General features: G+C 41.4%; 1 protein-coding gene across 3 annotated transcripts in view; it reads right to left on the reverse strand.

Annotated features, from left to right (window-relative positions):
• CLIC5 (chloride intracellular channel 5) overlaps window positions 1-22,753 on the reverse strand; it is a 128,967-nt gene that overhangs the window by 50,104 nt on the left and 56,110 nt on the right. For all 3 annotated transcript variants that reach the window (XM_049893536.1, XM_049893539.1, XM_049893543.1), the window contains 2 exons: window positions 10,102-10,211; window positions 1,725-1,850 (listed from right to left, as the gene is read on the reverse strand). In XM_049893536.1, coding sequence (XP_049749493.1) covers window positions 1,725-1,850; window positions 10,102-10,211 — 236 coding nt within the window. The remainder of the gene's footprint in view (window positions 1-1,724; window positions 1,851-10,101; window positions 10,212-22,753) is intronic.

The following is a 22,753-nucleotide window of genomic DNA, read 5'->3' on the forward strand; positions in this document are numbered from 1 at the left end:
CAGATGACACAACCTTGCTTGCTGAAAGTAAAGAGGACTTGAAGCATTTACTGATGAAGGTCAAAGACTATAGCCTTTAGTATGGTTTACACCTCAACATAAAGAAAACAAAAACTCTCATGACTGGACCAATAGGCAACATCATGATAAACAGACAAAAGACTGAAGCTGTCAAGGATTTCATTTTACATGGATCCACAATCCACACCCATAAAAGCAGTAGTCAAGCAATCAAATGACACCTTGCATTGGGCAAATCTGCTGCAAAAGGCCTCTTTAAAGTGTTAAAAAGCAAAGATGTCACCTTGAGGGCTAAGATCTTCCTGACCCAAGCCATGGTGTTTTCAAGCGCCTTATATGCATGGAAAAGCTAGACAATGAATAATGAAAACTGAAGAAAAATTGACTTATGGTGTTGGCAAAGAATATCGAATGGACTGCCAGAAGAACAAACAAGTCTGTCTTGGAAGAAATACAGCCAGAGTGCTCCTTAGAAGCAAGGACGGCGAAGCTCTGTCTCACATACTTTGGACACGTTATCAGGATGATCAATCCCTGGAGAAGGACATCATGCCTGGTAAAGCAGAGGGTCAGCGAAAAAGAGGAAGACCCTCAAGGAGTTGGGTTGACACAGTGGCTGCGCCAATGGGCTTTTAAACGCAAGATGGTGAGTTTCAGTTGTCAAATTCTGCTTATTTTAATTTCTAAGTATTTCCTGAATCCATTCTACCCCTCTCCTCCCATTTTACTGCCACTGTCTTAACTCAGCACTCCATTATGTCTCACCTGGATGGCCACCCATTGGCTCCTCCTCAATGATTTCTCTACTTACAGCTTTGCCATCTTCTGCCCCACCTGCCCCACAAAGTAAGTTATAAAACTGACTCTCTAAATCTTTGGCTTAAAACCTTTCAGTGGCTATCCTACCGGGTATATATAATAACCAACCCAGGTATATATAATACTCTCTATATATTCTATATATATTCTTTCTTTTTTTTTTTTTTTTAATTGTTGTGATTGCTTTAATCTCTGGGTATGACATACTATAACAGACATTTCCAGCTCTGGTAAATTTTAGAATTCATCCCTCTTCTTGGCACTCCTATTTTCAGTCAGTAACGGCTTATCTATCCATAACAACTTATAGCCCCTGTGGTCTCTCTCTTCCCTGTGCCCTTTTCAGAGAAGGAACTGCTATCAATCAGTTTTTTCATCTGTTGAATTACAGGGTCAGACTAGACTTGGTCAGATTTATAACTCTTATTTATATCTTGCTGTGGTTTTAAGTCACTGAGTTACCTCTCTCCTGGCTTATTTTCATTTCATCAGCTTTTCAGTTCTTGTTCAGGAAAGAGGAGGCCTCTGTCCTCACTTAGATTTCTGTTAGGCAAAGCAAAAGGGGTAGAGGGCTTATTCGGGGGAAGGAAGGAGTGATAATCTTCCCCGTGCTCCTAAAAATCGCCCTGTTTAGGGGCGAGTAATCTGCTTCCCTTCATAGGTGATATTTACTGTCAGAGTGGACTTGTGAAGCAATTTTGAGATTGGCAGCCCTTTGGGGATGAGGAGGGGTGTCCCACACCCTCTCTTGGAAAAGAGGATCTTATGTGCTGGATTGATGAAGTTCCTTTGGAAATCTGCCTTCTGAAAGTTTACACTGTGATTTTCTGATTCCAGTGTGGACCCTTTCCTTTCATTAGCTCCAGAAAAAAATAGCTCATTACTTTTCAGGGGCCAAGGTCTCCTCCAAGAACTCCTCGATCTTATTGACGTCTGTCTTCACGTCGCCGTTGAAGGTCAGGAAAGGTGGATGGGTCCCAGGGGCTAGGTTGTGCAGGTCGGCTGGCTTCCTGTAGAGAGAGCAAGATTCAGGTGTTGGCTTACACCAGGTTTCTTCACGTTCAGGAAACCTAGGACTTCAAGCCAGAAATTAGACTCTTTGTGCTGTCCAACATGCTTGCCAGCAAGACGGATTTATAGTGTGAGCAGGGATGGATTACCCAATAAGCAAGGTAAGCACAGGCTTACTTGTGCTTACTTGCTAATAGTGAACAGTATTAAAGATGTGCTGAAAAACATGTGAAACTGTTCAGTGCAGATTAGTAAGTGAGCCCGTGCTTACCATGCTTACTGAGTCATCTGTTCCTGTCGGGAACTGTAAATTTGAAAAGAGGCTTTGATTCTGTAGGCAGGTGTTGTGGGGTTGGGAGAGAGAGAGATGCCAGCTATACGTAGAAGCAGAATCTTTGATGTGGTGAAAAAACGTGAAATCGTTCACTACAAATGATCTGGTAAGCAAGGTGAGCACCATGCTTACATTGCCTATTGGTTAATCCACCCCTGAGTGTGGGGTGTGTGGGGGAAAGTTCTGAAGACCTGGTATGACCCAGGAAATCTATCGGGTTCAAGTCAGTGAGAGAGGAGCAAGTCAAGATGAAGGATTTGAGTACTACTGAAAAAATGGAGACTGATCACAGATGACCATCAAAATTTGTGTCAAGCTTTAATGACCCGGGGAGAGGCTAGGCTTTGCTTTCAAAAGTTCCTTCACCAATTATTTTAACAAAAATTCAGTATATGGAATTGCAACCCTCAAAAATTAATGCATTAAATCACACTTTCATCCCAAAAGATTCTCCCAAGAGGAGGCTATCGTAACGTTACCTTGAGATAATGTCATTGTAATGATACAATTACCCCAAGAGGGCAGAGATAAACTTCTTAAACACAAGGAAGTTGGGGGCTTGAGCTATTTGCCCATGTTGGACTACCTCTATTCTGTGTAACTTAAATTCTAATATCTCATAACCAATGTCTAACATTAGTCAGACTTTTGTCAGGCTCAACAGAACACTTTTTTAATATATCGTTATAGCCCCTAATACAGCCTTTGGGTATCCTGAAAAAAAAGGCAAATTATTAGTTTTAAATCTCACTTATTAAATGGAGATGATGCTTTCAAAAGTATTTTCATTGCTAAGTTTCCAACATGGACAAGCTACAGGACTTTATGAAAACTCATGGATTTATGTCCTACAGACCCAAGTTCAACATTATTGCTCAACAAACACCTGAGGGGCTTTGGCCTTCTCCTCACCAAGGATTCTGCATCAAGAACCTACTATTACTGGGTGAGAAGCTATCTGAGATAAAGTCTGGCACCTCTAGATCCATAAGGGCAAAGACCTAGAACTGTGCCTCTCATATAGAAGGTCCTCAATAGATACATATTCTTAAGGAATACATGAATAAAGCATCCATTTTTAATTTTTTTGAAACAATGCTTTCTTTTAATCCAAAGCAACTCAAAACTTTATATAAACTTTAATGTTGCAAGATAATTCAATTAATTTATGAAAATTAGTTTATGATCAAGTTTTACCCAACAGAATGTTTACTAAGCTAAAAAATCACAGTTAAAACATTTTACCAAACGAAAATATAACCCCAAACCCACTGCCATCAAGTTGATCCCAACTTATAGTGACCTCATAAGGTTTCCAAGGCTGTACACCTCTATGGAAGCAGACTGCCACATCTTTCTCCCTCGGAGCCACTGGTGGTTTCAAACTGCCAACCTTTCAGTTAGCAGTTGATCAATTTAAACTTTGTGCCACTAGGGCTCCTTAAAGGAAAGTACAGATAACAACAATTGCCCTCGTAGGAAACTATGATTCCCTAAATTTCTCTAATAACAGTTCTAGTTCCATAGGTCTTTATATGTTATGCCAATTTTTATCAGAGTTTAATAACAAAAAAGACAACAATTTCTAAATTGGTGACATATGTTTCTTTAAGGTTGAAATATAATTTTGTTTTTTAAAAAATAGAAAAACTACTAGATAAAAATGAAAGCAACAGAAAAATTTAACTTTTCACAACCAAAAAATTAGCACAACTTTAGAAAATAATTTAGAAAAGAGTGTAAAAAGATATGTTGTATATTTGCATTCCCCATTTTTAATTTTTAAAAAAAGGAATGATTTTTAACTGCAAAATTAGAAACTGTAGATTATTCCAAAGTTGGTAAAAACCTTAGTCCAACTATGAAACCTTTTGGGATTACAATTAAATATGGGGAAAACCAGTCAACAAATATACTGCTAGAGTATTGGTACACCATTATATTCTTACTTTTGCAGTATTTCTACTTTGTAACTTAGTTCAAGCTCATGCTATTATTCTTAAATTTCAAGTATTCTGGTTCAAGCTTTCCTAGAAGGTTATTATTTTTCTTGAAATATGATTTTAACTCTGTTCTATACAGGTATATATATACATATATATATAAAATATCCTATTGATATTGAATCAGAAATTGTGCTTATGTTTAAAAAATTATCTGGGTTCTTAAGTGTTATCTTAAGTTATAAACAATTTATTTTCCAAGTAAATATATCTTCTATTTTCTAATGGGACTCATTAAGGAAGTTATTTCTTTTTCTAGCAAGCTTTGCTGGGACCAATATGATTTTGTAGGTGAAGCATGTTTATAATATGCAGCAAATTCATTCCCTGAGAACAGAGTCTCTTAGGGTACCTGTTGGATTCTGGGTCAGGTACTGAAGGAAATCTAAGATAACCAAAGCAAAAAAAAAAAAAAAAACACAACAGTCCTAAATTATCCAGAGAGAAAAGCTCAGATGATGGAGGAGGTGGTGAAATCCTGAAACCCACGTTTAATTGAATGAACAAACAAATAATTGATTAAATTGTATATACTCAGCCCATAGCAGTGCTAAGGGACATTGTTGGTTTGAGCTGGGGAGTGTGCTAACTGCCTGCGTAAAAGGACTGCATTATTAAGGGCACATATAACCCATTGCCATTGAGTTTATTCCAACTCATATTGACCTTACAGGGCAGAGTAGAGCTGCCCCATAGGGTTTCCAAGGCCATGAATCTTTACGGAAGCTGACTGCCACATCTTTCTCTTGAAGAGTGGCTGGTGGGTTCGAAACACTAACCTTCCGGTTGGCAGCCAAACGCTTAACCACTGTGCCACCAGGGCTCCATAGTATGTATAACAGGAAAGAAAGAGACCTTGTGTTTTTATGGGGCCTGTTAATGCCAAAGGAGACTTGGTGGCTCAATGGTTAAGCGCTTAAGTGCTCTACGGCTAATCAAAAGGTTGGCAGTTTGAGCCCATTTAGTGGCCCCTCAGGAGAAAGACCTGGCAATCTGATTCCTCAAAGATTACAGCCTAGGAAACCCTATGGGGCAGTTCTACTCTGTCACATGGGCTTGCAATGAGGTGAAAGTTGACTTGATGGCAACTAGCAACAACAGTTACGCCCAAAGACTGCCTTCTTGTTTCTGCCAGCTGGTCTGCAGGCAAGAGCAAGGATGAAGGAAAATGAGGGGAAGAAGGGCTGGTGAAATGGGGACAGTGCAGAGGGAGAGGGTTGAATTAAGAAAAGAGTGAGAAAGAGGGAATGATGTTGGAGAATTCCATGGGCAGGGCTGGGACATCAGATTCACCTCAAATGCTTTCTCTCCAAGAATGCAACATTTCTGTGGGAGCTGAGAGTGGAAAACTTGCATGCGGGAACCAAAAATAAATAAATAAGTAGTGGGGGGGGGGTGGGGAGTCTGTAATGAAATAAATTCCTGGTGTAATCAGTTTGGGAGGGGAAGAGAAGAATTTCAATTACGGTGCTACTCCCATGTCGTTCCCCACACACACATACTCTCCACACGTACTTCTGTGGCACTTGGAACTCCTCAGACAACTGAGATGGAAAGAATTTTAAAAATCTACTTCATTTTGTCCCTTTGTTTACTTTGTGTGTGTCCCTCATTTCAGACAATCAAATGACATTCTTTAGTTTCTCCTGATTTTTAGAGCTGATATAAGACAGCAGCGCTCGGGTTCTCAGCTGGAAGGGGAAATCTATGTCGATTTTGTTTTTCAGCGATTATATCCCTGTGCCCCCCCGCCACGCCCGCACCCCTGACTCTAGAGACAATGGTCTCTGGAGCCTGACAACCTGGTAAGTAATGCCTAAGGCTCCCAACACTCAACTGGGCCTTGCCAATGGGATGCTGGCTCTTTGGTGACTTCTTCAGCATTTATAGCTGAAATGATACCATTAGCATTTAACTACATACTATCAGGTCTAATTTATGAATTATTCAATGTGCATCAATCATCTTTCCCTGACTGATCACAAGTTTCATGAGGACAGGGATAGTGCAATTAGTAGCCAGTATGTAGTCAGTTCCTCCTATGAGCCAGGCATAAACTAAACAAAAATGTTTTACACGGTCTGCTCACTAAGTGCTCACAACAAACTATAAAGAAAGCACTGTTTTTATCTCCATTTACCAGTGAGGAAACTGAGGCTCAGAAAAGTGAAATAACTTACTCAAGGTCACTCAGGCAATAAATGGTGGTGCCAGGATAAGAATCCAGTTTTCTTAGAAATCGTTTAACTTCATTGTATCTTACATTTAAAAATATCTACCACCTTTCATGTATATACAAATACACACATACAAATATATATATAAAAACCAAACCAGTCGCTGTTGGGGCAATTCGAACTCATAGTCGCTCCACGTGTGTCAGAGTAGAACTGGGCTCCATAGAGTTTTCAATGGCTGATTTTTCAGAAGTAGATTGCCAGGCCTTTCTTCTGAGGTGCCTCTGGGTAAACTTGAACCTCAAACTTTCAATTAGGGGCCAAATGCTTAACCATTTGCATCCACCAGGGACTCCCCATATATACATATATGTGTGTATATATGTTTGTTTTGAATATAGATATGTGTGTGTGATATATATATATTTGTGTGTGTGTATACGGAGCCCTGATGGTGCAGTGGTTAAGAGCTATGGCTGCTAACTGAAATGTCAGCAGTTCAAATCCACCAGCCACTCCTTGGAAACCCCATGGGGAAGTTCTACTCTGTCCTTTAGGGTCACTATGAGTCGCAATTGACTTGACAGCAACAAGTTTGGTTTCATACATATATATATGGTAGTAAGAAGGTTTCCTTACCTATAGAACTGGAGGTATGATACTTGCCTGCCTGCCTCAAAGGGGTGTTGGCAGGAAAGATTTGTGTTGGCAGGAAAATACGTGATAACAGACAGGAAGGTGTAGCATAAGCATTTGAAGAATGCTGGGGTTGTTCCCTCTCCCATTTTGATCTCCAGCCAAACATACAAGTTCACTCTTACAGATGATAATCCAAAGACCTCCAATATCCCATTGAAGAAAGCTGTACTTCCAAACTAGGTGAAAGCTTCCTGCTCTCTTTAGTTATCATCGATTATGTCTGTTATCACTTGACGTTAATTGAGGCCTGTTAGTTGCTATGGAGAATACAAAGAAACTTAAAACAGGATCCCTGCCTGTCCTTGAGGACTTAGGGTCTCATTTGAAAAATAAAACACTTCAGAAGGCAATCTGGTGTGTTGTGAAGCACATGGGATATGAACCAAGAAGACTGGGTTTTCAGTAGCGGCACCTGCTATTCTAGCTGGGCACCTTGGGCAAATCACTTAAATGCATCCACCTCAGTTTCCTTACACAAAATGGGGAAACAAGACCTCCTTCATCGGGTTATGCATTAGGTGATTATTTATGGGAAAGCATCGCCAGTTTTAAAGTATTAGGACTGTAGATCTCATAACCAGGTGAAATGCTAAATGATGGTGCAAGACAACATAGACGACAGGGGCTAAGTGAGTTTGGAGGCAGGTTGGATTGATACAATGCACTAGAGACTGGAGATGGGGGGGGCAGGCTCCTCAGAGGAGAAGGGACAGAAGCTGGGCCTGCGGGCTGGGCACAATCTCTAGAGACAGAAAGGAGGAGAGAGCCTGTCTTAGAAAGAGGAAGCACCCTAGCCAAGTGCTAGAGGGTGGAAGGAACAAAAGCAGCAGAAGAAGGCCAGTGTGACAAATGTAGACAGTTCATGGAGAGAAGTATTGGGAGATAATGCTGGGAAGAAGCTGAGAAAAGACAAAGGAGGGATGGGAATGCATTATTCTGCGGGCAATGGGAAGCATCAGAAGATTTTCCAAGCCTCAGGAGCAACATGATTAGAGGACTATTTTTGGAAGAACAACCTTATGATAATATAAAGGATGGATTAGAGAAAGAGAGTACCTGGAAAGAAGAAGGCTAGTTTGAAGAACAGGAAACTGTCAGGCCAGCAGTGGTGGGACCTGAACTGAGCTGTAGGCTCTGAGAATGGACAAGAGAGCTTGGAGGTAAGAGACATTACAATGGGACAATGTCCCTGACTTGGCAACTAATTAATTGACCACAGGGATGACAAGAGAAAGGAGCTGGAAACAACTCTAAAGTTTCAGAGCTTAAGAAACAGAAGAGCAAAGCATTATATGGATTGAATTGTGTCTCCCAAAAGTTATGTTGAACTCCTAACCCCTGAGGAAACCCTGGTGGTGTGGCAGTTAAGAGCTACTGCTGCTAACCCAAAGGTTGAGAGTTCAAATCCGCCATGCACTCCTTGGAAACTCTATGGGGCAGTTCTAGTCTGTCCTATAAGGTCGTTATGAGTCAGAATCGACTCAACAACAGTGAGTTTCGGGTTTTTTTTTTTTTTTTTTTTTGGTTTTAACCTCTGTACCTGTAAATATGACTCTGGAAATAAGGTTTTCTTTTCTTATGTTAATGAGGTCTTATGGGAACAGGCTTGGTCCTATACTTAATCCCTTCTGAGTGGTGTCATAAGAAGAACAGAATAGACACAGAGTCATGCAAGGGGCAGATGCCATGTGAAGATGGAGGCAGATGACTCTACAAGTCCAGGAACACCAAGAATTGCCAGAGCCTACTAGAAGCTGAAAGGAACAAAGAAGGACTTTCCCCTAGAGTCAACTCCCTGAATTTGGACTTCTAGCCTCCAGAACTATGAGAAAATAAAGTTCTGTTCTTTAAAGCTCTACTTTATGATGCTTTGTTATGGCAGCGCTAGTAAACTAAGAGGCAAAGGAATTCAGGAGGGGAGCCCATCTTGAAGGAAAAGTGATGAATACAATTTTAGACATATAGAGTTTAAGACGGTTTCAAAAAAAAAAAATCCAAGTAGAGCTATCTAGACAATGCCCAGAGCTCTGGATCTGAAAAAAATCACATAAAGGAGAAAGGGAGAACATGCTATGCTCCCTGGAGACTCAAGGAGTGAGCCTTGAGCTATTCCACATTTAAAGAACAAGAGAGAGGCTAACAAATAGGACAAAAACAGAATATGTTATGTAAGAATGAAGCGTGTGGCTTCTGATGTTGAATGCTGCCTGTTTTATTTACTTTGTTTGTTTTATTAAAAATGGAATATCAGTAATTCTCCACCCTATAATCCAGAATTCTTACACTAAGGAATTCTAAAGATGGGGACATAAGACATAGGATAACCTTATGATAACATAAAGGATAGATTAGAGAGAAAGAGAGAGTACCTGGAAAGAAGACCAGTTTGAACAGGAAATTGTCAGGCTAGCAGTGGTGGGACCTGAGAATGGACAAGAGAGCTTGGAGGTAGGAGACAGTACAATGGGAGACTGTCTTGGACTTGGCAACTAATCGACCACAGGGGTAATGAGAGAAAAGAGATGGAAACAACTCCCAAGTTTTGGAGTCTAGAAAACGGAAGAGCAAAGTGTTATTGAACTGTGTACCCCTAAAAGTTATGTTGAAGACCTAACTATACCTGTAATATGACACTGTTGGGAATATGGGACATGGTCTGGATCTCAAATCTCTGAGGCCTCAGACTTTCACACCTGGAGAGTTGGTAGGATCCCCCAGGATGTGGGCACTAGTACTGCTGAAAAGGCTAACACCTATATCTTTAGCTGATCTGCATCAAACGCTCTTAGCTGCATAGCCAATATCCATTCCTCCCTTCTGTGCTAAACAAACCTTGATAATCAGGGCAAAGAAGTGCTCAACCCCAAGTGAGATACTCAGTTTTGCAGTCTTGCTTGTAACTAGGGGTGTGTCCTGTTACACATTTCTGGCCAATAGTTACAAGCAGAAAGCTAGTGGGAGCCATGGGAATGCTTTTGCCCTCCCTCATGGAAGGTTCTCTGTTCCTTGCATTCTCCATTAATGCAGTGTCCTTTACCTTTTCAGATCCACAGTGGTGACATTGAACACAACTCCTTTCAGCCAGAGGATCATAAAGAGACGCTGAGAGAAAGGACAGTTGCCGATGCTCTCTCCATCAATTCCAGCCTAGAAGGAAGAAAACCAGAGTCCTGAGTTGGCACATACATATTACCAAGAAGGGACATAGGGTTATATATAACACCAAAACCGTAATCTGAGAACTACAAAAATCATGCAGGTCCACGCCTAACCTCAAAGGGCAGCGTTGTATTTTATATCTCATACTATACCTTATTCATTTTTGCCCCTCTAATGTCTATCTAAGACAATGCCTGGCACAATATGAGAGCTCAATAAATATTTGCTGAACTGAACTTGAGTTTCCATTATCACGATTATGTTGAATCATAACTTTCCGAAACTATAGAACTCTAGCATCTCAGGGTAAAAGGAGACCTTCAACATCACATAGTCTAACAAAAATGATGGTGGAGTACCAACTTCTATAACTCCAAGTAGTCATCTGAATATCTTCACTGACCAGCATTTTATATTTGTCAAAGCAGTCCATTCTATCTGAGGGCAAGTCTAACAAGTAGAAATGCATTTCTTTGGCTATACCTAGCCAAAACAAATTCCTCTGTAGCTTACCCTCTAACACCCTTGGGTCCTTGCTCCATGAGGATTTTATGAGTACAAATGCCTCAAATTTTGATCCCCCTCTCCTAGCGTATTTAAAAGTTAGAGAGCTCAAGGCTTTAATCAATACTCTACTTAGTAGTTCTGACTAGTACTTGATTTCAAAGTCAATATACCATTCATTGGTTAAATTATTCTTTTACTAAACAAAGACATATTGCCTAACAGTTATATGCAGAGCACTGGAGAAAATTGCATGGAGGATTCAAAATGTATTCCCTCAAGTTGAAGGACAACACACAATACAGGGGAAGTCAGCACAACTGGACTAAACCACAAGCTAAGAAGTTTCCTGAATATAGCCAAACACTTCGAGGGACAGAGTAGCAGGGGCAGGGGTCTGGGGACCATGGTTTCAGGAGACATCTAGGTCAACTGGCATAACAAAGTGTATTAAGAAAACTTTCTGCATCCCACTTTGGTGAGTGGCTTCTGGGGTCTTTAACACAGCCATCTAAGATGCATTAATTGGTCTCAACCCACCTGGGGTAAAGGAGAATGAATAACACCAAAGACACAATGAAAATATGAGCCCAAGAGACAGAAAGGGCCACAGAAACCAGGGACTCCATAAGTCTGAGACCAGAAGAACTGGATGGTGCCCAGCTACCACAATGACTACCCTGACAGGGAACACAACAGAGAATCCCTGATAGAGCAGGAAAAAAGTGGGATGCAGTATTTCAATACTAGTAAAAAGACCAAACTTAAAGGTCTAACTGAGACTGGAGGGACCCAGAGGGCATGGCTCCAGGACTCTCTGTTAGCCTAGAGCTAAAACCATTCCTGAAGGCAACTCTTCAGACAAATATTAGACTGTACTATAAGACATAAAATGATACTGGTGAGGAGTGTGCTTCTTAGCTCAAGTAGACTCATGAGACTAGGTGGCCAGCTCCTGATTGGAGGCAAAATGAGAAGGCAGAGGGGGACAGGAGCTGGGTTGAACGGACACAGGAGATACAGGGTGGAGAGAAGGAGCATGCTGTCACATTGTAGGGAGATCAACTAGGGTCACATAACAATGTACGATAAATTGACTTGAATTATAAACTTTCATTTAAAGCACAATAAAAAAAATAAAAGATTTTTAAAATCTTCACGAAAATTAAAATAAAAAAATGCTATTAAAAAAAATGTATTCCCTCAAGGAGTTTATGGCCTTATGTGGAATGGACAGAGGGATAAGACAGGGACACATATAACAATAACAGATATCATTATTGACTGCTTACATGTTTCTGCTCATTAAATTCCCCCTTTCTGCTATCCTCCTCAAAATAGGGTTTTGTTGGGATTTTGTTTTTGTTGGTGTTGTTTCACATGTTCGAAAGATACGTCTGTCTCTACTGCACTTCTGAGTGGGCTGCAAAACCTTGAATTTTATAAAGGATTTATTTCAAGCAAACACATGAACAAACAAACAAAAAAAATAATGGGGAGCAAGCCTCTGTATAATTTGTTTCTATTGGGTGGTTTATTGGCTCCCAACATGGTATTTAGAGAGAGAAATAACCCCCTCACTCTTGTCCAGAGTGTTGGCTCCACTGGCAACCACGGCCTCATCTGGAGGCCACAGCACTGAGCCTGGCTCATAGGGAGGACATAGGCAGTGGACGGCTCCTAGCTATACTTGCAAAGCTCCAAATTTCAATTTATTGAAACTCAAAATGAACCAACATCCTGGAACAGGAGCTTCCTAAGAGTTTTTTTCTCGAAAGACCAAAACCAAAAACCAAACGCACTGCCGTCGAGTTGATTCCGACTCATAGCAAGTAGAACTTCCCCATAGAGTTTCCGAGGAGCGCCTGGTGGATTAGAACTGCCGACTTTTGGTTAGCAGCCATAGCACTTAACCACTACACCACCAGGGTTTCCTTCTTGAAAGCAAGGGAGGAAAAAAAATGCATTCAGAAAGATTTAGACAGGGAATAGTGCTGAATCTTTCATACATTAGAGCCTAATTGTGGGCTTATTTCTGCCTTGCAAATCACACCCAGTGGAGGCTCAAGCTTATAATGGAAAGCTGGAGCTTTTTACAGCGTTGGTTGTAGGTAATTGCTATGAAATTACAGTTATTTTGCCTTCCCCTAGCAACCCCAAAAGCCCCACTCTCTATTCAGTTCTCACTTTCCCTTAGTGCTAGAAATAGACCCACTCTAAGTAGCTGAGACAGCGTGGGCTCTGTTACATACAATCTGAAAGGTGGGAGGCACCATTGTGTGTGCAACACCTGCTCACAGAGCTAAAGTTACTGACAGTGCCTTAGCCTGCAGGCCACACTCCAAACAGATAACTATTAATTTAATAACAGCTTGGTGCTAACTTTAGTTTCTGGTGTCAGTTTCCTAAAACTTTCCCAAGAAGCACTTGACAGATACCTGGTTCTTGGTCCTTTAAATCTTCCTTCCCAGGGTTAGTTAAAACATAAGTGTACAAAAACAAAAGCCACATCCATGTATTGTCAGCTATTTTTCTCGGGGCGGGAGGGAGCATCAGGGGGCAGTGAGAATAAGAGAATTAAAGGAGGAACCAGTAAAATATTGGAATTCCCATTAGCTGAACAACAACAAAAAAACATGTATTTTAATACAAATTTTATAATAATATAATAAATTTTTATAGGGAGAGTTATACAGAATAACAACAACTAATGTCTATAGTATAATTCCCTTGACCAGCATCTGAAAGGCTAGCTGAAGGTTGTTCAAACCCACCCAGAGGCACCTTGGAAGAAAGGCCTGGTGATCTGCTTCCAAAAGGTCACAGCCTTGAAAACCCTAAGGAGTAATTCTGCTCTGCACACATGGGATCACTGTGCATTGAAATCGACTCTGTGGCAACCAACAACAACAATGTCTATATTGCCAGGCATTATTCTAAGTGCTTTACATATATTATTAACACATTTATTCTTTATGATAATCCTGTGAAGTGTGATCTTATCCCCCTTTCACAGGTGAGGAAACTGAGGCTCAGAAAGGTGAGGTACTTGGCCTAAGGGCTCCATGATGGTGACGCCAGGATTGAACCCAGGTGATTTTGCTCCAGATTCAAGGCTCTTAACTACTGCACCCTAAATTCCACCTGAGGACCCAGATGGGTAGCATTTTCCCAAGGTCACAAAGCTGGGAGGTGATGGTGCTAGAGTTACACACACATTCCATACCCTCCATGTGCATTCAACTATGCCAGAGGTATAGGGGTGAGGCCAGCTTTCATAGCCCCCAACAAGTTCGTTATGTTTTATTGATATAGCCTGAAATCATGATTCTAGACCTAGTAAACAAAAATATCCAAAGGGCCAGTAGAAGCAAATATGTGAAGATTTGGTAACTTGCCTTCACTATCCTTGTATTCCTCTTTCAGCTTCCTCAAACTTACTGTTGTTGTTGTTGTTAGGTGCCGTCGAGTCAGTTCCGACTCATAGCGACCCCATGCACAACAGAATGAAACACTGCCCCGTCCTGCGCCATCCTTACAATCGTTGTTATGCTTGAGCTCATTGTTGCAGCTACTGTGTCAATCCACCTTGTTGAGGGTCCTCCTCTTTTCCGCTGACCCTGTGCTCTGCCAAGCATAATGTGCTTCTCCAGGGACTGATCCCTCCTGACAACATGTCCAAAGTATGTAAGACTCGCCATCCTTGCTTCTAAGGAGCATTCTGTCTGTACTTCTTCCAAGACAGATTTGTTCGTTCTTTTGGCGGTCCATGGCGTATTCAAAATTCTTCGTCGACACCACAATTCAAAGGCGTCAACTCTTCTTCCGTCTTCCTTATTCATTGTCCAGCTTTCACATGCAAATGATGCGATTGAAAATACCGTGGCTTGGGTAAGGCGCACCTCAGTCTTCAGGGTGACATCTTTGCTCTTCAACACTTTGAAGAGGTCCTTTGCAGCAGATTTGCCCAATGCAATGCATTCAAACTTACTAGCCCTGATAAACCGTTTGTTAAACTTATGAATTAAATGAGCTGAAGCTGTGGCAGCCATTTGAAATATTAATGGAAAAGAACTAAGTGGGGCTCAGAGGGACCCTATGCCCTGAAAACTGTGACAGAAAATCCAGATGGACTTTGGTCCGAAGAGGCTGCGGACAGGCTAAAAGTGGTGTACTGGGTTGACTAGTACCTCCCCCCCCAAATTCACATCCACCCAGAACCTGTGAATGTGAATTTATTTGGAAATAGAGTCTTTGTAGATGTAATCAAGTTAAGATGAGATCATACTGAATTAGGGTGGGCCTTAAATCCAATATGACTGGTGTCCTTCAACGAAGAGGGAAATTTGGACACAGAGACACAGACACAGTAGAGAAAAGGCCATGTGAAGACAGACACGCTGACGGGGGTGATGCATCTACCAGCCAAGGAATGCCAAGGATTGCTGGCAAACCACCAAAAGCTAGAGGAGACAAGAAAGGATCCTCCCCTAGAGTCTTCATAGAGTATGGCCCTGCCAACACCTGTATTCCAGACTTCTCCTCTTCAGAACTATGAGACAATAAATTTCTGTTGTTATAAGCCTCACAGTTTGTGGTAATATGATACAGCAGCCCTAGGAGACTAATATACATGGAGAAGTGACAAAAGGAGAACAGAGTACAGATAATGGCAAACTTTCCAAGTTCACCATTCTGCTTTGCCATGAGCCTAGTGTACATGTGCACAACTGCCCACTACGACCCCAAAGTACTTCCTGTTCCCTACATATAGTACATAAATTTAATATAAAATATTATGCAGTTTATAACATTACATATGACAAGGTCAATAATAGCAAAATGTAATTATATAGGTTGTATAATTACACATTATGTTACATGCTGTTGTGTGGGACAAAGAACTTGATCTGGCATTTTCTCTCTGGTTTTCTGAAAATAACCCATTGCCATCAAGTTGATTCCAACTCATAGCAACCCTATAGGACAGGATAGAATTGTGCCATAGGGTTTTCAAAGCTGTAATCTTTACAGAAGCTGATGGCCACATCTTTCTCCCACAGAGTGGCTGGTGGGTTTGAACCACCAACCTTTTAGTTAGCAGCCAAGCACTTTAATTACAGCACCACCAGGTCTCAAGTATCGGTAATAGTCCCCATGAATTTTGGTGAGCCATCGTACAGAATTAATGAACTAACAAGGGGCAGTGGAACTGTAACTTAGCTCAGGGTAGATGGCTGATTCAGAGAAAGGCTGCTAAGACAGTTGATTTGTGAATACCCAGCTCTAGGTGGCTGAGTGACAGAGTAAGGCTGCACAAGCAGTCACCAAAGGATAGAGTTCTTCTAGCTTGTGACCTATCCCTGGGGACCATAGTGGGGGAGACGGCTGGTCTGAAGTGCTGGGAGTCATGCAGACTCCTCAGCCTATGGCTGATAATTGATGACCTGGCTCCGGGTGGCTGGGGCACTGGGTGGTTAGGGTGAAAGAGGAAGTGCCACAGAAGAAGCAGCTGGCAAAGAGGAATGGAGATATGGGAAGGTGAAGCTTAGGTCCACTTTCAGGTGGGAATTGGATTTAGGCCGATCCTTGCCATGTAATTATCGATAGAGGTGGGGTTTGCCCACCTTGCCTTTTAGTAGTGCAGTTAGTAACAGCACTGCAGCTGTACAATTCATATTGTATACTATGAGGTATTGCCTTTCATGAAGTCTCTCTCTATATCTGCAGAACTTGGCTCCCCCCAAAAGATGGCCCATGTTTTGTTTATTTTGCCTTCAGCAGTAAGGAGCACAGGTGCCTGACTTGTGGCTACTCAGTGCCTGTATAAATGGACGCATGCTGAGGTGAGGGTGATATTGTGCCCTTTTTATGCCTAAGAGTATCTTGAAATTCTGATGCTGTCATTCTGAAGAGGATCCTGTACAAAAAAACTTGTGTTGTGTAGGGCACTATAGCAGGAGATAGTGGTTCTAGTCCCCTCTCTGCCTCTAACTTGCCATGTGACCTTGGGCAAATAAGTCACCTCCCCTTTCTTGGCCTCATTTCCTCAGAGGCAAAAGGAGGAAGTAGATTTCCTTCTCTGAGATCCATTGTCTCCATAACTTCCTGAAATTTTGTGAATTCAAGTGGCTAATGGAGATTTATTTAAGACACTGGTTCTAAAATATTTTCATCTCAGAACCCTTTTATGCCTTTAAATGTTATTGAGGATCTCAAAGAGCTTTTTTTTAAATGTGGGTTGTAGCTATCACTATTTACTAGATTATAAATTAAAACTGAAAAATGCTTTAAGTATTGATTTAAATACAACAATAATAAACCCATTACATGTTAACATAGCATTTTAATATAAAAGAATTATATTTTTGAAAACAAAAGAAATTTAGTGAGAAGAGTGGGATAGTTTTATGTTTTTGCAAAATCTTTAATATCTGTCTTAATAGAAGTCAGCCGGCTCTCAACTGCACCTGCATTTGATCTGCTGCTATTCGGCTGAAGTACATAAAGAAAATCTGGCATAATACAAATATGTAGTTGGAAAAGGAAGGAGTTTTTTAACAGCCTTTTTACAGCCTATTCTTCTTCAATGTGTACACTTAAACTCAACAAGTGGTAGTTCTTAAAGGTTGGTTGATATGTGGAATTTGAAAACATAACAGAAAGAAATGATTTTTTCCTGTTTCACTAAAATCCATTGGTCTGTTTTGTATTTTAAAGGGATCTTTCACCCATGAATGATTTTGTAACATCATGAATTTTCCATTTGGAAAGTAGTGTTTCACTGAGCTACACAGGTATCTGTTCCATATGCTTACATATTTCATCACACAATATCAAAAATATCTCATTCAGTAATATCACCACCAGTCTCACCAGAAAAATATCGGGAAGCTGCCAAGCTCAAGGTGGTGAATACAAGTTTTCCAAAATTTTAATTTTCTCTTGAATATTTGTATTTTATCATTGGTGTTATGGATGGAATTTTGTCCCCCAAAAATGTGTGCTATAAATCCTAACCCCTATGCCTGTGGTTATAATCCCATTTGGTAATGGGTTATCTATGTCAATAAGACAGGGTTAGTATAGCGTGTGTCTTGAGCCAATCTCTTTTGAGATATAAAAGAGATTAAACAAGTGTGCAAGAAGCAGAGATGAGGGAAGATTGCTGTCAAGCCACATGGAGATCTCCAAGGAACTAGGAAAAAAGCTGAAGGCTCTGGACCTTCCCCCAGAGCCAACAGAGAGAGGAAGCCTTCCTCTAGACAACCAGCACCCTGAATTTGGACTTCTAGCCTCCTAAACTATGAGAAAATAAATCTCTGTTCGTTAAAGCCATCAACTTCTGGTATTTCTATTATAGCAGCACTAGATAACTAAGATAATTGGCAATAAATGCTATCAATTATTACCCTTGAAGTGACAAGCTGACTTCATTGATTTTCCAGAAAAGATCTGGCAAATAAGAAGTCTGAATGATCATAGCTTGCCTGCCGTTCACTCTTTCAATTAAAACCGTGTTCCATGAAAGAAGTGTCTGGTTCTGCTCACAACTCAACCACACAAATGCTTTTCCTTTGACAACCATCGTATTTTGGAATGCAACGAAGAGCTGTATGTGAACTTTCTATTTCATCCCCCAGAATATTTGAAAGACATATACTCAAGAGTTGAGATTTAACGGCATTATAAAACTTTTACTGCTTTTCCTAAATGAGACTGGGTTTTTGGTTTTTTGTCCTGCATGTGCATGACTACTTGTACCATTTGATGTCATTGCCTTGATTTGTTCTAAGGCACCAGCATACACTAAAAGTCAGCACAGAGATGGCTACCACCTTGATATTACTTTGAAAATAGTTGTGACGTCTCAGAACCCCTAAAGATGTAATCAAATTTAGATGAGTTCATACTGGATCAGGGTGGACCCTAAATCCAATATGACTGGGCGTCCTTCTCAGAAGAGGAGAATTTGAACACAGAAGCACAGACACGCATGGGAGAAGGCCACGTGAAGACAGGTGCAGAGAACAGAGTGAGGTATCTACCAGTCAAGGAACGCCAAGATTGCCAGCAAACCACCAAAAGCTAGAAGAGGCAAGGAAGGATCTCAGGGGACCCTAGGAGTCCATGGACAAGATTTGAGAACTGTTGGTTTATGAAATCCCTTGAACAGACCAGGTATATAGAGCTTGGTGTCCAGGCAATAAGGGGAGGCTGATAATCATCATCCTAAAGTCACTTGTAGACAGCCAGTTCCAGAAGAAAGAATAGCAGGAAATGGACAGATGACATTTAAGTTTGACAGATGCTATATCAGTTATCAATGTATTGCCCCTCAGCTCCAAATGTACCCTTTAATATATCCTCTGTGGGAACAGAAGGGATTCCTTTAAGCATTTCTTCTTTAAGGTGAGGACCAGATTACATATTCTCAGTAGAGAGCACTGGAGATACACTAGAGGGAGAAGGGACCCTCCTGCTGTTTCTGGCCTAGGCTGGAGGTCGGTGGTGCAGGCATGAGGACATCCAGTGCAGCCTGCCCCAGCCACAAGCCCAGAACATGATCCCTCTGCCACCTTGTAGCCCCAGCCTGGTGAAAACCTTTCCTCAGCATTCTTGACACAGAAACCAAAGCCCCCATGCACCTGCATGCAGCCCGCCTGTGGCCCAGGGGGTCACACAGATTTGCCACACCCTCCGTAAGCCCCCACATGCCTCACATGCTCTAAAGCCCTTCTGCCTCCGCTGACAACCACTGGACTCCCACTGTATGCCCTTAACTCCTGCTGTTGACCACCTGCTCCCTGCCCGAGCTCTGGAGGTGGTCTACTGCTTGCCCAGCAACTCCACATCAGCTCTGACCTGACCACACCAGCAAACTTCTCTGCCACCTGGTGGGTTGAGCACACCTTCTCCAACGAGGTCTGAACCCCTTGAAGTTTGTACTTCCTTGGCTGCTCTCCCTGAGCCCTAGGGTGTCGTTACCATGGAGTCGGCTCTGACTCACTGTGACCTTATGTATAACAGACTGAAATGCTGCCTGGTCTCATGCCATTTCCGTGATGATTGGTATGTTTGGGTCCGTTGTTGTAGCTGTTGTGTCGACCCATCTCACTGAGGGTTTCCTAAAGTTTCCTTATATCTATGGTTACTCTTTTATCACAGTTAATATTTCTTTATATTAAACCTCTCCTTTTTAACCTACGGTGTGGTTTCTTCCTCCTGATTAGACCCAGACAACTACAGACGCCTCAGTGTCTGAGATTTCAAAATGCGAGATTTTTATGCTCTTTGATTCCTTTAAAAATCTGGCAAGGTTAAGTCTTGGATGAGGTACTAGAAGAAAGGAACTTCAATTTTTTCCAGAAAGTTAATTAAGTCACCATTTACATCACATTTCAACTGTTGGTTGTTTCAGGCCATGAAACTTGATCCTGAAGACTCAAGGGATTCCACAGTCATTTGGTCAAGTTAGTGATAAAAATTCTTAAGAGTGGAGCTGGAACTGACCTCAGGGATGGAACGGCCCAGCTCTTTCTTTTTTACTCATAAGGAAATAGGTCATTAAAGGTTAAATGACTTGTCCATGGTTGCACAACCTGGTTTTATGGCAGAATCAGGGATATAATTCCTGCTTCCCAATTCTTAGTCTTCTAATACACTAGGCTGATTGTTATCTTACAGGAAAGAGAGCCAAAGTGGCAAAGGCCATGAGAAGAGAACTTTCTTTGGATATAAAATGACTCATCTATGTACCACTGTTTAAAGTCAAGAAAGGTGTGTGTCAGGGTTGTAACTTTTCACCATACTTATTCAACCTGTATGCTGAGCAAATAATCTGAGAAGCTGGACTATATGAAGAAGAACTGGCATCAGGATTGGAGGAAGACTCATTAACAACATGTGTTAAGCAGATGACACAACCTTGCTTGCTGAAAGTGTAGAGGGCTTGAAGCACTTTCCGATGGAGATCAAAGACTACAGCCTTCAGTATGGATCCCACCTCAACATAAAGAAAAGAAAAATCTTCACAACGAGACTAATAAGTAACATCATGATAAATGGAGAAAAGGCTGAAGTTGTCAAGGATTTCATTTTACTTGGATCCACTATCAATGCCCATGGAAGCAGCAGTCAAGAAATCAAATGACGTATCGCATTGGGCAAATCTGCTCCAAAAGACCTCTTTAAAGTATTAAAAAGCAAAGATGACACTTTGAGGACTAAGGTGCACCTGACCCAAGGCGTGGTGTTTTCAATCGCCTTATATGCGTGTAAAAGCTGGACAATGAATAAAGAAGACCAGAGAAGAACTGATGCATTTGAATTACGGTGTTGGCGAAGAATATTGAATATACTGTGGACTTCCAGAAGAACAAACAAATCTGTCTTAGAAGAAGGACAGCCAGAATGCTCATTAGAAGCAAGGATGGCAAGACTTTATCTCACATTCTTTGGACATGTTATGAGGAGGGACCAGTCCCTGAAGAAGGACATCATGCTTGGTAAAATAGAGGGTCAGCAAAAAAGAGGAAGACCCTCAATGAGATGGATTGACATAGTGTCTGCAACAATGGGCTCAAGCATAACAACTGTGAGGCTGGTGCGGGACCATGCAGTGTTTAGTTCTGTCGTACATAGGTCACTATGAGTCAGAACCGACTGGACGACACCTAACAACAACAACATAAACCACTGAGCAGATTCATAGCATATGGAAGGGAGCTGCCCACTTCTTATTAGTGTAAATCAGACAATATTACTTACTATTGTTATATTTAATAACAAATGATCTGACCTTCCTTCATCTTGTTGGTAAGCCTTCCATTAGTATGGATATGACTTGGCGATTTATGTTCACATGAGGGTGGGGAGGTTTATCCTTGCAAAATCAACCCTCCTTTTCTCAATGGCCAGAAAAGGCTTAACTCACTGGGTCATTTGGGCATTTTTCAATAAACAGTCAGGTAACAAGTATATATTTGAGTCTTTAAGGATTCTAAAGCATCTATCTAAAGTTGAACATAAAAGCTGACTCAGCCCTATGGAGATGGCTGCCTGTGCTGGGTGATATGAAGAATCCCCGGTGAATTTAAAAATATTACCTGAGATGGGTAACCCATTAATCCAGTATCTGTCATTGTCACCTTAGCTCATCAGATGGTTTTATAAACAGCAAAATATAGTTTTGTCAATATCCCCTCCCAAAGGAACTTCTAGACTCCATATCCAGAAGGCTACTCAGTTTAGGAGGGAAGAAGCCAGTGATACCCTTGACCCTGTGAGAAACAAGCTTGGTCTGACAGTGTCTGTAAACCTAGGTCCACCTACAACTTATATGTTGCATAACATTGTAGTACTTGAGGCCTGGGGCAGGGGGAGGAGTCCCTATTTACCCTCCTGTTTTTCACCACACTCTCTGAGAAAGAGCTGCCGTTTCTAACTTGACACCAATGTCCTCTCTTCCAACTTCTTCTTTCCCCTCCTACATGGCTTTTTTTTTTTTTCCTATTCTTTCACGTCCAAATTATTTGAGTAAGCGAATGAATTTATTTTAAGCTGCTTGCCAGTCCTGATTCTGCTTAACACCCTCTTTTAAAATGATTCCTTTTCAGGGCTTTAGTGATTTTTTTTTTTTCTTTGTGTCTTCATCCTACCTGAGTTTTTCCTTGTAGCCGTGACTTTGGCTTATTTCTTATTCTTAAAACTCAGCCCTGTGCAGCCTCCCTATCACCTATTGTCTCTCATGCACTGGGGCCAGGTTCCTGGGCATGAAAATCTGTGCAGTCACACAGGGCCCCGTCCTCCGAAGAGCCTGGACTTGATTTTATGCTCTGCTACTGAATTGACTCGATGGTAATGGGTTTGGTTTTTGGGTGGTTTTTGGTTTGGATTGTTATCTTAAGAAGCCCTGGTGGTGCAATGGTTAAGCCCTTGCTGCTAATTGAAAGGTTAGCAGTTTGAACTCTCCAGCCGCTCCAGGGAAAGAAGACCTGGCAATCTGCTTCTGTAAAGACTACAGC

Source organism: Elephas maximus, chromosome 1, assembly GCF_024166365.1.
Source record: "Elephas maximus indicus isolate mEleMax1 chromosome 1, mEleMax1 primary haplotype, whole genome shotgun sequence".
Taxonomy (NCBI): domain Eukaryota; kingdom Metazoa; phylum Chordata; class Mammalia; order Proboscidea; family Elephantidae; genus Elephas; species Elephas maximus.